At 37.5% G+C, this 16,955-nt stretch overlaps 1 protein-coding gene across 2 annotated transcripts in view; it reads left to right on the plus strand.

The window, feature by feature from the left end:
• The window catches only part of LOC138175891 (gamma-secretase-activating protein-like), a 117,203-nt gene that overhangs the window by 93,441 nt on the left and 6,807 nt on the right, over positions 1 to 16,955 (plus strand). For both annotated transcript variants that reach the window (XM_069106539.1, XM_069106540.1), the window contains 5 exons: positions 1,000 to 1,070; positions 2,369 to 2,463; positions 11,715 to 11,834; positions 13,154 to 13,215; positions 14,592 to 14,693. In XM_069106539.1, the coding sequence (XP_068962640.1) occupies positions 1,000 to 1,070; positions 2,369 to 2,463; positions 11,715 to 11,834; positions 13,154 to 13,215; positions 14,592 to 14,693 (450 nt within the window). The remainder of the gene's footprint in view (positions 1 to 999; positions 1,071 to 2,368; positions 2,464 to 11,714; positions 11,835 to 13,153; positions 13,216 to 14,591; positions 14,694 to 16,955) is intronic.

The raw sequence follows: 16,955 nt of genomic DNA on the forward strand, positions 1-16,955 counted from the left end.
ATCCATCCATCCATCCATCCATCCATCCATCCATCCATCCATCCATCTATCTATCTATCTATCTATCTACCTATCTACCTATCTGTCTGTCTGTCTATGATATATACCCAATTCACATATACAGTCAACAGTCATAAATATTTCTTCACATTTGATCAGGTCTAATTTGCAGTTGGTCAATTTGCACACAGCATTTGTGATATATTGAATATCCCAAAAGATTCAGTAGCTTAAAACTGAACTAAACTTTTGAGACATGCCACGTATATTTATCCTACTGACTAGGCTAATATCTGAAGTGGGCAAGAATAATTAATAAGTTCATTAGTCTGTAAAATGGGGATAGTAATTCTTTTATTATCTATTTTATAGGGTTATTGTGAGGAAAGCCCTCTGAAAATCTTAAAGTGCTACAGAAATTTGAGCAATTATTTTAAGTAATTATCATTTTTTATAACTTTAGTCATCTCAACCACTTGTTGGTTTGAGCTAAATTCTTCTGCCATCTTTATAGTCAGTAGAACTTACCAATGAAAGAAAATGTTTTTAAGTTTCACAATTATATTTGGATTTCATTCTTGAATTACTCAGTAGGGAATGGAGTCCCAGTTAGCATTTTTACCTACAATTCTTGTGACTGAGTCATATAGGAAGTAATTAACAGAGGGGTTGGAATGAAGAGGAGATGGGAAGGTCTTCCTGTAAGGGATGGGATTTTAGCTGAGTTTTAGTTACATTCTCTTCTTAGACAGTGATGTTCATTTTCAGTTTTTTCCATTTTTGGATGCTGGTACCAAAGAAGTGGCTTCAGAGGGACTCTCTGTGTGTCCCAGCCACAGCATCAATGCCAGCTGCAGTGAACAAGTTGGGCCAACACTTGGAACGGCCTGTGTTGTTGAAATGGAACTCTGAGGGAAACTCCATTCAGGGGAGGTTAATTACTTTCCTCCTCTGGCGATCAATCGGCTCTCACATGTTTCCTCTTCTCTTGCACTGTAGCTGGACCTCCTTTGCCAGATGCTGGAAACTAGCTGGAGGAAACACAGTCTTCATTCCTGGGTTTTCCACTTGTATGCAAGTATTTCTTGTTCCTGGTCTGCCATGTGGTACAAAGGGTCAAAACACAACTCTAGTCTGCTGTGTGCTGTTAAGGGACATTTTGTACTTTACTTCCACCCACCCGCACTCTTTGCCTCCCCCCTCCCCAGTCTCTTAGCTCAAAGCTGTTAGCACTGCCCTCATACCCATTTATATCTACACTACACTGCATGGTGGTACAGGGAACAGGACAGATTCACCGGTCTGACAACATATGGTCTGGGTGACGCTGTCACTTAACCTCTCACTGCTCCAAGCAACTGTCTGAGACTATTAGTTACAGAGAATTTGTTGATCCTGAATTGACAGAGAAAATTTCTTCACCTGAGAATTCCTTTTACCAGGGAAATCACAGGAGCTTTCCAGATCCCTGTCCCTATTTCCTATCACTCTTCCTTCTCTCCTATCTCCTCTCTGTGTGTTAATGAACATCAAAGCCTCAGGAAATTACATAGATGATTTAACTAGGTGAATTAAAGTTAAGATAATTTATAAGTTGAGGAGGCTAGGTGGTGCAGTGAATAGAGCACCAGCCCTGGAGTTAGGAGGACCTGAGTTCAAATCCAACCTCAGTTACTTGACACACTTACTAGCCGTGTGACTTTGGGCAAGTCACTTAACCCCAATTGGCCTCCAAAAAGCAAAAAAAAAGAGATAATTTATAAGCCTGATAATTATAATTTATAAATATATTTATAAATTTATAAATAAAATTTATAATATAATATGTAATTATATTATAACATAATTAATATAACAGAATATATTATATAATAAAATATAATATAGTTTTATTATATATAGTAATTATAGATAATATATAATTATATTATAATAAATAAAATAATAATTTTATTAGTCTGGTCACTTCTTAAAGCAGCTGGACTTGGTGTGGCTGCTAGTATGAAGCTAATTTAGAAATTTTCTACAAGGCAGAGTGTTAAATGATTACAACGAATTCTCCATTTGAAAAGGTTACATATATGCTGTCAGATATGGCTGGTTTTGCTTAATTGTTTTTCTTTGTTACAAGAAGAGACTCATTGGGTTGGGGGGAAGCAGGGATAGGTAGAGGGTATTTTTAGAAATTACTGCAATGTAACAGTAAGAGGCAGCAATAAAACTTGCCCCCACCCAAATCCACAAGAGATGGGAAAAATGAATTCCACAGTAGATATGCTTTATTCATTTAAATCTGTGCCATTGGCCAAATGGTTCTCGAAGGGATGTTGGTTCCGTATCTGACATGTTGTTCTGTCATTCATCGTAGCGATGGGCGTGGCAGCACAGGTGAATTTGCAGTCTTTCACATCATGACCCAGATTTTGGATTCTGTGAACAGGATGTGTTTGCCTCTTCCTCCTGGTAAGGGCTTTTGTCATCCATTCATTAGCTCAGTGAGTCTTCTGAGCCCTGGGCTTTACTTACATGAACCTCATGACAGGGTCCCCCTAGGGCCAAAATAGACCGACTAGCCTTGCATTAATCCTTCCTGCAGTCTCTCCTGTGAGCCTGAAGAACCCTCTCTTCCTTGAGGTCTCAGCTCATGCACCGCGTTTTAATGAGTCTTTCCTGATCTCAGCTCCTTGTTGCTCTTGTTGTCTTTCTTATTTAGTCACATCCAACTTTTCGTGATGCCATTTGGGGTCTTCTTGGCCAGGCTACTGGAGTGGCTTGCCATTTCCTTCTCCAGCTTATTTTCCACATGAGGAAACTGAGGCAGATAGGGTTCAGTGACTTGCCTAAGATCACCGAGTTAGTGTGTGTCTGAGGCCAGCTTCGAATGCAGGTCCTCCTGACTCCAGGGCCAACACTCTCTCCACTCTTCCACCTAGCTCCTTGTGGTCCTCCTTTTATTTAATATATTGTTGTTGTTCAGTCGTTCAGTTGTGTCTGATTCATTGTGACCCCATTTTCTTGGCAGAGATACTGGAGTGGTTTGCCGTTTCCTCCTTCTAGCTCATTTTAGAGATGATGAGATCGAGGCAAAGAGGGTTAAATGACTTGCCCAGGGTCACACAGCTAGCAAGTATATGAGGCTGGATTGGACCCAGGAAGATGAATCTTTCTGACTCCAGAACTGGTACTCTATCCATCGCAGTATCTGGTTGTTTATTTAATGACTTTGCATTCGTTTGTCTTTATTCTCTTTATGTTTATTTTGTCCATGTGTATACAAGTCCATGTCTTCTCTTCTGTAAGAATTTTGATTTCTTTTTTAGTGGGTATTTAACAGCATAGAAGTAATAGGCTAAATTAGAGGCCAAGTAAACCTCTTTCCATGTTCCTTGAAGCTTCCCTCAGGAGGGCTAAGGAATAGGTCCAGCCATTCTCAAGTCAGTTTCTGGGACATGCATAAATCAAGATCTTTGTGAATCTTTCTGACCCTAACCTGCTTCTTACAATATGCCCTGAACTTTAGTGTAAGAAGGGACCTTGGAGGTTACTTAATTGAGTTTCTGTTGATATAAGCCATTCTTACTCTTTTGTTGTTATCAGAAAACATCCAGTGAGCAAATGGGGTTGGGATTTTGACTTTGTCAAATACTATATTCACAAGGTCATAGGACCATAGGTCTAGAGCTGGAAGAGGGACCCCAGAGGTCATCTAATATAATGCAATTCAATGGAATGAGGAAGCCAAAACCACTGGAGAGGTACATTATAGAGATGAAGAGGATATCACACATTATAAGTGAGGAATTTATACTGGAGAAGTGGTGTGAAGAATGCCATCAGAAAAAAGAAATTCCAAATGCATCCATATTCTCCAGTCTCCTGGCTACAACCACCCCTCCCTTTCTTTTTCATGCCTTAATACTCTGGTCTGTCTGTGATCTCAGTGATGGAGATTCTCTCCAATGATACAGAGCTCACCCCATTCATATCTGCCTGTACTGTACAATTCCCATCCATGTCCTCACATAAATCCACCACAGACAGTAGACTTAACATGCTGGGGGAATTCTCAGTGTTCTCTTGAGATTGTGTGGAAATCAGTGGAACACACAAGCTGTCCATTGGTCATCCTTTGCTCTCACTACATGACCAGTTCATGTTTTGTTTTCTGCTCACACATTGGAATACACAATGAACTGAGGGAGAACCTATGGGAATGCTTTTGGAACAAGCAAACATCACTTCATTGAGCAAGAGTAAAGTGTGATTACAAGAAAACAACATTGGAATTAGCATTATTTATTTCTGGATGGAGACACTGAAAAAACTAAGATCCAAGAATGGAATCAAAAGGCCTTCCATGTGACATCCACATGAACTCAGCCAACAGTACATCAGCAAAGAAGTACTGAACAAATGATTGAATCCCATGGATATCTTTGTAGAAATGAAGAGTTTATGATGGCAATTCAAGACCAGGTCATTAGTACCATATATTACAGACAGGATATCTTTAGGAAGCTAGAATTAGTGAATAATGTTGATTATACAAGAAAATGCTAGAAACTGTATAAAATAAAAACCAGGCTATAAAATCTTATTACATATCAAAGACCTAGCAATCAATGACCTGGGTAGCTGGAATCATACACCAGAAGTTTACTATGTTTCATGGAAAAACAGATGAAAAAAATCCCTGTACTACAAATGTCCTGTTGAAATAAACTAATGGACTGTATTAGAGTTAGGCCATGATTACGACGAAATTTTTTTGTCCACAACTGTCCAGATATAACATCATTCCATTAAACTTAAAAAATATTTTTAATAGAATTGATTATTCCACATACTCATAGTCCCTAAGATAGGTGGAACAAAAGGTTTTAAAAATATAGAGACCTCAAAATGGAAATCCAAAAATGTGGGAAAAGGATGTAGGGAATAGTATGTCTATTCTGTCTGCTGCTGGTACCAAGAATGCTTTCACTGAGAATAAAAAGAGAAGACTTTAATACTTTTATTCAACTATTAAAAGCAGTCATTTTATCGCCATGTCTAATAGTCCATATAATATGAAGTAATAGAATAATAAAATCATAAATAATAATAGAAATGTATAAAATAATACATATAAAGAATAAAAATTATAAACAATAAATAAATTTTAAAAGAATAATAATATTATATTGTTATATATAATAATTAATATAATATAATAATTAATAGAAGAATAAGAATAACTTGTCCTGGAACACTATCTCTCTGACCTCTATCAAAAACATGAATCTGATATCATAGCAATTTATGTTGTATACATTGTATTTTAAGATTTGCAAAGCACTTTGCATAATGTTGTATCATTTGCCAATCAGATCCAATTCTTTAAGCATTTGTTAGCATCTAACTATGTTCTAGACACTGGACATACACAGATAGAATGAAAATTAGTTCCTACTATCAAAGAACTTTGTATACCCTAAAAGTTCATATATAAGTATATAATTGTTAGCTATTATAATTACAGTAAAATTCTGAGCAGCTAGGTGGCGCAGTGTATAGAGTGCCAGGCCTGGAATCAGGAAAACTCATCTTTCTGAGTTCAAATCCAACTTTAGATACTTACTAGCTGTGTGACCCTGGGCAAGTCACTTAACCCTGCTTGCCTCAGTTCCTCATCTGTAAAATGAGCTGGAGAAAGAAATGCCAAACCCCTCCAGTATCTTTGCCAAGAAAATCCCAAATGGGGTCACAAAGAGTCAGATATAACTGAAAAACAACTGAACGAATCAAAGATTCGTTTGATACACCTTAAAAGTGCTATGTAAATGTTAGCTAATATAATTATAATAAAATTCTACTAGGTGAATACAGCATGTAAAGAGAAAAATATGCATGTGAAAATTTGACTAACAATATAACATCTCTCATGTATGCCTCTTTCTTTCCTCTGAAACTGCCACCACCCTTGGACAGGCCCTAATCACTTCAAGCCTCACCTCTTGTAATAGTCTGCTCTTGCTTGGTCTTCCTGCCTTCACAAGTTGGACCTCCCCTATCTTTTCAGTTTTCTCATACCTTTCCCCAAGTACTCTTTACTCTAGTGATACTGATCGCCTTGCTGTTCCTTGGATAAGGCATTCTGTCTCTCGACCCTGTGCAGATCTCCATATGGGGAGATATGTCCACATCTCTTGACCAGTTGTCTCCTGTGCTTGGAATTCTCTTTCTCTTCTGGATTCATTCAAGTCTCAGCTACAATGCCACCTTCTACAGGAAGTCTTTTTCATATCTCTCATAATTCTAGTGTCTTCCCTCTGTTGATTATCTCCATTTTATCCTGTATATAGCTTGTTTGCACAGTTATGGGAATTATGGGAAATTCTCCTGGTCTTTTGCCTCACTAGTCCATGGATCAATATGGAAGATACATTTGACATGTTTCAAAGTCCTTTACATATATTATCTTGATTGGGCCTCAACAGTATCCCTATGGGATAGATAACACCCTCATTTTAAGATGAGGAGACTGAGTCTCAGAGGTTAAATGCCTTACCTATGGTCACATAGCTTGTAAGTGTCAGATGCTGGACACTAACCTGCTGACCCTAATACTCTATCCTCTAGGTCATGCTGCTTTTATTAGATATTTTTCCTCTGAGACCAGCCCACCATCATTTCCAACTTCTTTTATTTGGACCACTTAGGGAAGAGTTTCTGAAGATGAAAATATTTAGAATTTCTTTTACTTTCTCTTAGCAAGCTTATAAGGAATTTGCTGGATCCAGTAAGAGGCAATAATGGAAGTTTGGCATTTGATGACCTTGTAATTTCATCATTGTGGGTTCTCCCACCCACACAGATACCAAATCATCAAAGACTTCTTATTCTGTGTGATATTTCTTCATTCCTTCCTCTAAACCTTCCATAGAAGGACCCACCCAATATGTGGCAGGCCCTCCTCTCTTTCTTTTAATAGCTCTGTGTAAGATTATAGTACTTGGGTGATTTGTCTTTCTTCTTTCCTTCTCACTATGTGGCCAGTTCACATCCTTTTCTAATCATTCATACTTTTGTAGTGTCTTTTATGCCAGTTCTCAGATAAAAAGAGTTTTTGTCAATACTTAGTAGTCTGTTTATTTCTACCATAGTTTTTTTCTTACCTTTTGAGGCATTTGCAACTTCAAAATGGTGGTATCCAGGTGTAATTACATTACCAGGAAAATAATGGTGCTAGAAATGGACTTTTTGTGTCAACAGGCAGCCTGGGACCATTGACTGAATTATGGCATCTCCCATCTGTGACCCAGCCCAGTCTATTCTCACTATTCACTTCTGGGTCCAGCTCATTGCCCATAGGCATTGTCTGTCAAATATGTAAAGATTAATACAGTATCAAAATGGGCAATATATCTTTTTTTTTTCAGTGTAGACTCTGGTCTAACCATGTATTTTATTATTGGATTCAGTCAAAATTTTAGTTCAGCTAATAATGTTTGGTAGAGGTTAGACCCCAGTTATTGCCAGTATTCTAGGACTACCACACTGGCCATGATTTATTTGTTGTGAAACTGGGTTCAGAATTCTCTGAAGCTCAGACCTTACAGTTTAGGTAACAGTACTCCAATTACCAGGACTTGATGAAAAGAAATCCTTAGGACAATGTCTTCTAATGAGAACAACTGTGAAATAAATTTCTAAAAAAAAAAAAGTCTCAGATCTGACATATCTCTAATCTTTTCTGTTTATCTTTCATTGCCTTCCTTTCACTAAATTAAGTGAGAGTATCAGGATTATCATATGCCCCTCCCATCTTTGTTGGACACCACACCAGCATTGCTTTGTGAGATAGCAGAAGGCTCTGATTTCAGTGTGTAATATTTTCCCAACTGTGATGAAGGCAAATTGGTTTATTGAATATGAATTATCTTTGACTGGCCTTCAGTACCACTATCCCACTCTGCTATTTTTCTCTGCAAAAGATATTGATATCGTTGTAGGGGTCAAGAAACTTAGTCCACAGTACCTCAGTCCAAATCTTCCACTTTTCTTTCATTTGAGTCTTTATGTTCCTGATATTTTTATTTTGACCCCTTTTAATCTCTTGATTATTTCTATCTGTTCTTTTTTAATCTCATAGATCAATATTTCTGTGTATTTTAAAACCAATTACTGTGAATATGACAATTGATTTAATTATTTATTATTTTATTATTAATTGTACATATTTGACTTTTTTGTGTTTCTGTTGTTTGGGGTGTTTGCAAGTCAAAGAATCTTCCCTTTTTTGGTTCAGTGATAATTAGGGTGAGGTTTACAGGATATGTCATTTTGTGTTAGCAGTTTGAACAGCTTTTCTTTTGGGAATATACTATTCAATTCCCATCTCTCTCCTTGTAACTGCAGATTAATCCTATGATATCCAAATATCCATTTCTTTATATTTGAAGATCTTTTCCCTTATTACATGCAACATTTATTGTTTGGCATTGAAATTATTCAATTTAACTATTAAGCATCTTGGTGTTTGAAGTGCAGGAATATGTCCAGAAGACTTCTATGGCCTTTCTTGATCAGTACTTTGTCAATTTAATTTAAAAGATCCACATGATTTTCACCAATTATTTCCAGCATTGTAAGGAAACCAATGGTTTTTAGGTCCTTGTCAGGATAATATAGTGGAACGAATATTGACTCTAAACCCAGAGGACTTGGGTTCAAATATCTTCTCTAACATTTTACTTATGTGACCTTGGTCAAGTTGCTTAACTTGCTTGGCACTCAGTTTCTTCATCTGTAAATAATGATAAGAGCTAAGGTCTATATGGTGCTTTAAGGTTTGCAAAGTGACTTATGTATCTCATTTGATCTTCACAACAATCCTCTGAGGCAGGTGCTATTATCGTAGGATTATTGATGGGCTATTCAGAAAGGACTAGTACCTCTATTGTGAGGGTTTCCCAAGCCCTTTCAGGGCTGCTTGTCCACCTTTGGATCACCTAACTCTTACCTGTGGCTCTAAGAATGTGTAGCATGCATAGTGACTACACCCTGATAAAACTGTCTCAGCAGATAGGCTTCAACCAGATTGAGGGTAACTGACAGGCTTCAAACCTATCGGTGAGTTAGAGGGGTGTCTAACCCAACCATGTGAAGACTTCCTCCAGTGAAATGGACAGATGAGAATAATTGGTTACAAAGGCCATGAAGGTGAGAGAAGTGGACACTGTGGAGCACTTGGATCTTGGTCAGATCAAAGATGCCAAGGTCATTCACTGAATCCTGAGCCTTTGACAGTCATCTTGACTTTTGGACTTTGCCACTGGACTTTGATGACTGGAAGAGATAGTGAGGTTGAGGACTTTGTGCAGCTTTGCCTCACTTAAATCCAATTTACCTGCAAGTCAAGACATCATCCTGTGATATCATCAATCCTCTTTGAAAATGAAGGCCAAACAACAACATTATCACTCCAATTTTATAAATGAGAAAAATGAGGTTGAAAAAATAAATGAATTATTTTTGGTCATATAGTTATGAAACATCCACCTAAGGTCTTCTTGATGCTCAGTTCAATGATCTATTCACTATACCACTTAGCTTACTCATCTGTTAAAAAATAAGGGATTAGAATCGATGTTATATAAGGTACTTTTCAGGTCTGCTTCTACGATTATCTCTGCACAAGAAAAATCATTTTGGATCATGTTGGCTTCATATATTCTTTTAACATTGTTGTCTTTTGCCTCTTTTCTGTCAAACATTCTTCCACTTTTGTAAATATATTTTGTCCAAATTTTTTGTTGCTGCTTTCCTAGCTTCTACTTTTTTGAAAAGATTTTCTCTATCATGTATACATTTTCTTTCTCTATTTGTTATTAAATTCTGCATTGAGAGTTCTAAGTTCCTGGAGGGAGATATCTGATTTATAACAAATTCACATCTGATTTTTTATTTTGTTCATTTTCTTTTGAACCATTGTGGAATGTCTTTATGTTGTTTTATTATCTCTGAGAATTCTACTGTGGTCTGTCTTTCATCAGGAAGTATTGTTTCACTTTCCTTTATATTATAGTATTTGTTTTTCTGCATTTATTTGTGAATTTTTTTTGAAGTTGTTACTGTTGTTTAGTCGTTTTAGTCATGTCAGACTCTTTGTGACCCCACTTTGGGGTTTTCTTGACAATGGTACTAGAGTGGTAAACCATTTTCTCCTTCAACTCATTTTATAGGTGAGGAACTGAGGCAAACATGGTTAAGTGACTTGTGCAGGCTCACACAGCTAGTAGGTTTCTAAAACTGGATTTGAACTCATGAAAATGTCTTCCTGATTCCAAGCCCAGTGTTCTATCCATTCCACTATCTAGCTTCCCACTTTTGCCTTTATACATGTTCATTATTTATAAAGGTGCCACAGACAATTATTAAGAAAGAAATATGTAGGGGCAGCTAGGTGGCACAAATGAATAGAGCACTGGCCCTGGAGCCAGGAAGATCTGAGTTCAAATCCAACCTCCGACACTTAACTAGCCATGTGACGTTGGGCAAGTCATTTAACCCCAATTGCCCTACCTTCCCCCCTCCAAAAAGCAAAAAAAGAAAGAAAAAAAAAGAAATATGTATACTCTTTTTTATTCCAATTTAGTAATCACCAGAGGTCTATCACATTTAACTTTTCTAAAAGTCTATTCGTGTTTTAAATTTTGTTCTTGTGTTTTCTTTTTTCTTTTCTTGTTATATTAGTCTTGGTCTGAAATTAGTATCTTGATGTCCCCCACCATTACAGTTTAACTGTCTGTTTCTCCCTATAATTAATTTAGTCTTTTCTTTATGTATTTAGATGTTGTGGTATTCTGGAATTATAGTAATATTACACTGAAACATTTTGATTCTCCACCCATCCTTCCTACTTTACACAGTGAGATAGCATATGTAAAGTGCTTTGTAAACTCTAAGGCACTATGTTAATGGGAGCTGGTTCACTCTAGGACTATGCCAGGCCCTCTCCTGAGTACTTTTGACCAATATTGCGCCCAGAGAGTATTCCAAGCAGCTTCCTTCTCAGTTTTTACCTTGGCTAAGATTCAAATCTATGTCGTTTGACTCCAAATCCAAGAGTCTTTCCATTGTACCTTGCTATCAAGCAGTTTTTCAGAGAAAATATCACTGTGCCAATGGTATAATGGATAGAGTGTATACTTGGAGTCAGCATTAGGATGAATGATTGTTTTAAAAAGCAAGGACTAGAAAGTTAGGCAGAGTTTTCAGCAGTAGGGGCCCAGGAACAGTAGGGAGGTCTTTGATGGGAAGGGGAAGGGAGGAATAGAACAAAATCCTAAATGGTACTCTCTCAGAAGGAAAGATTTAAAATACAGTCACTTGGTTTGGGGCAACCATTCCCAGGCAGCCATTTGTATATAAGTGAGGGGATGTCCATAAATCAGAGGTTACCTGAGTGTGACTTTTATGATTTTCCTTTTTTAGGGTTTCAGACATTATTTTTCCATTTTGCCACCTTTTCATGGGTCACTCCTTCTGATAAATCTTTCCACAGATATGTTCCTTTCCCTACTAATTAGATGGCTCTGAAGCTTGCATACACCCCCATTTCTTATCACTGAAACATTGAACCTCATATAGTGAAGTCTGTCTTCATTAACCATATCCTAGGTCCATCTTCTTACTGTGTTATGTTTGCCTCCCTGCATTTCCCTTCATAGGCTTCCATACTCTGTACATGGCCCTAGGAGTCCGATGTCTCCCCCTGCACAGCCTGCTGCGTTACATTGATGATGGAGTGTTACTTCTTACAGAAACAGGGGTTACAAAACTCTTGAAAGGTAAATGCATTTGACCTAACTAGAGGGATGCTTCCAGTCTCCGTGTGTCTCATTTCTTGTAAGTAATCCTTTTTCCTAATTCTACCAAGTTAAACTGCTTCAGCTCTTGAAGAGACCCGAGGGGTTTCTCACTTGATTCTTAGCTATTTTTTTCTCTACAGTTAGATTCCTTTACAGAACATAGAGGCGCTTGAGGCTAGGAAGACTCTCAGCTTGTTGTCCAAGAATGTGTCATCAAATGGCTTACTTTCAGCTCTTTAACAATCCCATTTCAAAATCAGACTGCTTCATGCTCGAAAAGCAAGCACAAGAGAGTTATATATAGACGTATATTTTTCTTGTTTGAATTTCTTTTCAAATAAAATCAGCACAAGTAATGCTAGAGAGTTTATATTATAGAATTAATTTCATATTAAGTTGAAGTGTTGCTTAACTGAGGGGACAGTGTTAGTATACAGCTAGGGTATCTTAAGTCAGGAACTTATGACTGTAGACTTATAACTCTAAGGACCTTAGGAACCATCTAATCCAACCCTCACATTTTATAGATGAGGAAACTAAGTTCCATCAAGGTTAAATGTCTGAGGGAACACAGGTGGTAAGTGGCAGATCCAAGATTCAAATCCATATCCTCTTACACCAAATCCAACAACCTTTCCATTGTTCCTGGCTGGCCAGCAACTTTTTGGATGAAATGTTTTTGCCCCAGTTCTGTAATGGATAGAGTATTGGACTTGGAATCATGAAGATCTTGGTTCAGATTTCATCTCAAGCATTTAAGTCAATTAGTCAACAAGTATTTAAGTATTGACAGTGTGCTAGATCCTTCCTATATGATCCTGGACAAATCATTTAACCCCTTTGTTTCATTTCCGTAACTATAAAGCCGAGGGAGTTGGACTAGATGACTTCCAATGTCTGTCCTTGCCAGCCCTATATCTTTGACCTCGTGATCCTGAGGAATCTGCTGTGTGATTGCTATGAAGTTCTTTCCAGCTCTGGCTCTGTGATCTCTACACATTTCCTCTTCAGGATTAGTCATTTTGGATTATAACGGATTCATATGTTCTTCATGTTATGTAAACCTTTTTCTAGGAAAACTGTTAATTAAAAAGTCTGTTTTCCCAGAAAGTCACACAGTGTGATTTCCAAAGCTCCCAGATTGTGGGGACCACAGCAATGGTGGTATGTGTTATCTAAAGAACACTACTATAAAGTCTTTGAATTTTCAAATTTTAGATACAAACTTTAGTAACAGTCTATGATACTAAAAATGAGATGGTTTAATTGTTTTCTGACCTTTTTTGGTTGTCTTGTAGATCTGGACAATACAGAGAAGAATGAAAAACTAAAATTCAGTATAGTTGCACGTCTCCCTCCGGTAATCTTGAATTTTACTTAATTTTTTCATTATGTCTTGGACTGGTGCCTCCCTAATGCTGAAATCCCTTTCTGGAAAGAGAATATTTGCTCATTTCTAGCTAAATGCCATTGGATTGTTTTACTTTCCAGTTCCTTTCTATGAGGTCACACCAATTCTTGTCCTATCCATGATGGTGTATCAAGATCCATTACTCTCTTTTGACATTATAGTCTCATGGATAAAACTCATTGACATGACCCATGTGAATACTTGGGGTTTTTTCTTTTCTTTTTCTTTTCTTTTAAACTTAAATACTAGAACTTAAATACACAGTAAAAAAAGAAAAAGAAACATATTGTAAACTTTAATATAAAAAAGGGAAAATGCATTGCCATGTGCACAGCAGAATGTAAGAGAGGATTCAAAATATACCACAATTTCCATTTCAAGAAAACCTATATAATAAATACTACACATTGTGTTCAGTATTTTTTTCATAATTTAGGAAACTATGCAATATTTATATCAATGATTCTGAGAAGTGAGGGAAATGATTTTCTTTTGCGTCATTTAAATCCAGGTGATGTCAGGAGGTCATGGAACCTGTGTTTCCTCCTGCAGCAATTTTTCCCACTGGGAAAAAGTGTTCTCTGGTCTTAGGAAGAATGAAAACCATGGGGGTGAAAGGGTTACAAAGGACGTTCCTTGTTTTTGTGGTAGAGATGAGCTAGTGAAGCCAGAAATAAAGGGAAAATATGAAATTCCAGGGCAAGTTCTTTAGAAATGTGACCTTGTTCAGGGTGGAGATGGATGGGGAAAGCATGCTTAGTCATCCCAGCATACTTTGTACATCCTGTGCACACACCCACATTGCCCCAGTACTCCCTCTGACCCAGTCCTCCCCTATAGGGAAGGTTCCTTACCTTTCCAAGCCTGATAATGATTCTTTAAGGACTAAAGCAATGGTTGGAGAGGAAAACTTCATCACTGGCTTCTGTGTAGAAAGGCAAAAAATTGGAATTCATTTGTCTCAGGATTAAATCACTTTGAACTAGTATGCGGATTTCCAAATTTCCAAAAGTATCTCTTGTAATTTGGAAATGTAAATTTTCAGATTTCCAAAACTGTAAAGCACTGAGAGGTGCTTAACATTTCTTCTGCACCGCTCACTCTTTGTCAGCTGCAGTATAACATTTTCAGGAGTATTTAGTCAGGATTCAGCAGCATAGCTAAGAGAGTGATAGTGTCGTCCCCAAGAGACTGTTAACCTTAATGTTAATAACCTTAATCTGTCCCTTCCTCTGAGTAACTTCACTTGAATAAAATAGTTAAGACTATGATTTTTTAGGAGGTAAATGTTTTTTTTTTCCTTTATACTTTCTTCTCCTTAATAGTTTATTATGCAGAAGATAAGTCAATTGTGGGATCATCCTATCAATTCTCATATTATTTCAAGGAACTATGTGAAACGGCTGCTTCAGAGGCATAGGAGACAGGTAAGGCTGGCTGTGAGATCTGATCACATACATGTTTGTGGATAGATCACTGTATTTGGAGTAAGGGGATCTGGGAATATTACACCTGGCTCTGTGATTTACCAGCTTCTGAGATCACTTTATCCCTCAGAGGTGAAGTCTCCATTGATAAAATAAAGTTAATAGTATTAGGGCTATATAACATCATACATTGTTATTGCTGCTTTCAAATTTTTATTTTAAAATATATTTTTTAAGACTTGTTTGTCTATGAAGTATCACTTCTTGGAATTTGGTCTCCTAATCCTGCAATACAGGTAGTCAGGTGGTACAGTGGATAGAATACTGGGTCTAGAGTCAGGAAGACCTGAGTTCAAATCCAGTCTCAGACACCAGCTATGTGACCCTGGGCAAGTCATTTTACTGCCATCTGCCTCGGTTTCCACAATTGAAAAGTAGGAATAATAATATCACCTACCCACAATGGTGTGAGGATCAAATGAGACAATATTTGTTAAGCTCTTGGCACACTGTAGGCCATGAATTAATGTTGTTTATTTGTTCTCTCTCCCTCCCCCTATGCTTGCTCATCTATAAAAAAGATTACCAGGGGGCAGTTAGGTGGCACAGTGAATAGAGCCCGGCCCTGGAGTCAGGAGGACCTAAGTTCAAATCCAGCCTCAGACCACTTAACCCAAAAACTAGCCATGTGACCTTGGGCAAGTCACTTAACTCCAATTGCCCTACCAAAAAAAGCAAAAAAAAAAAAGATTACCATAAAAACAATTGCAATTTAAGTACAAACATCTGCTAAAGAAAAAGAGGAGGAGTTAGGGCAATTCTATTAAGAACTCAAAAATCCTCCAAATTATATCAACATAGAGTTTAATATTTGTTGACTTTCTTGAAAGCTGGGCACAGGGGAGGAGGGAGATGAAAAGGATATGGGAAAAATACGACTTAGGAATAAGGAAGTAGTCAAAGGCTGGAATAATACTAGAGAGCATAATTACTTAAATAAATAATTTTCTTTAGAAGTGAGTCAGGTAATGTTGGACATCATGTATAATAAACTGCATCACAAAAATTTAAATTATTATATCTTAACAGACTATTTCCAAGGCTAGCTCTTTATTCATCACACCAGTGTGGATGGCAGTGTGGTACACAGTGCCAGGAAGACGTGTCAGGTTTTACCTCTGACTCATACTGGCTTTGTAATCTTGGTTGTCATTTAATTTCTTGGTGACCCTGGGAAATTGGCAATCTAAGTTGGCAGAGGAGGTAGAGGGAGTTTCCTTACCTTGGAATTCCCTATACCAGTGAAATCACATGTCTAGACCTTACTCCCCACTTTTTTTTTGGAGGGGGGAAGATAGGGCAATTGGGGTTAAATGACTTGCCCAAGGTCACATGGCTAGTAAGTAAGTGTTAAGTGTCTGAGCCCAGATTTAAACTCAGGTCCTCCTGACTCCAGGGCCGGTGCTCTATTCACTGTGCCACGTAACCACCCCCAACTTATCATCCTTGAGATTTGCTTAAAGCAAAGGTGTGACTCACTACAGATTTTTTTTTTCATAATTTAGGAAACTCTGCAATATTTCTATCAGTGATTCTGAGAAGTAAGGGAAATGATTTTCTTTTGCATCATTTAAACCCAGGTGATGTCAGGAGGTCATGGAACCTGTGTTTCCTCCTGAAGCAATGTAATAAACTCTGGGAATACAAGTAGAAACAAAAATAAAGTTAGTGCTGACCCTCAGGGAGTTTACATTCAAATGGAGGAAGAGAACACATAAAAGGAAGCTGAAATGTAGGGTCTGGGAGAGAGCATACCTGCACTGGCGCATGGTCAGGAATGAAGTCCATTAAGGGACGAAAGAGTGAATGGGACTGTCCTGGACTCTTCCTATAAATAGAAGTTCTGGTAGGAACTGACTTATCAGAAGAAAGGGCCGCAAGGGCGTAGGGATCTTCCAGGATGAGAAGGCTGCTGGGGAATGGCGGAGAAAGAAGTTTGGAGAGTGAGTAGCAGAGCCCAGAGGGTGGAATAATGGAGTAATTTCCTTTCTGCTAAACTAAACTAATTCCATTTTAAAATGTTCACTGCTCTCCGCATCTAGCACCTTCTCATTGTTTTGAAAAAAAAATTTGTGGTGAATAAATGTGAGATTTTTTTTTGCAGTATACAGTACTCCAGTCTTTTTCATTCTTTATTTCTAATTTGTATTTTTCCAACATATTATTTTCCCTCTTTACTTATTCCCTATTCACTTATTGTAC

Source organism: Petaurus breviceps, unplaced genomic scaffold (assembly GCF_028583685.1).
Source record: "Petaurus breviceps papuanus isolate PSGF00001 unplaced genomic scaffold, PetGlider_PUasm1.0 79, whole genome shotgun sequence".
NCBI classification, from domain to species: Eukaryota; Metazoa; Chordata; class Mammalia; order Diprotodontia; family Petauridae; genus Petaurus; species Petaurus breviceps.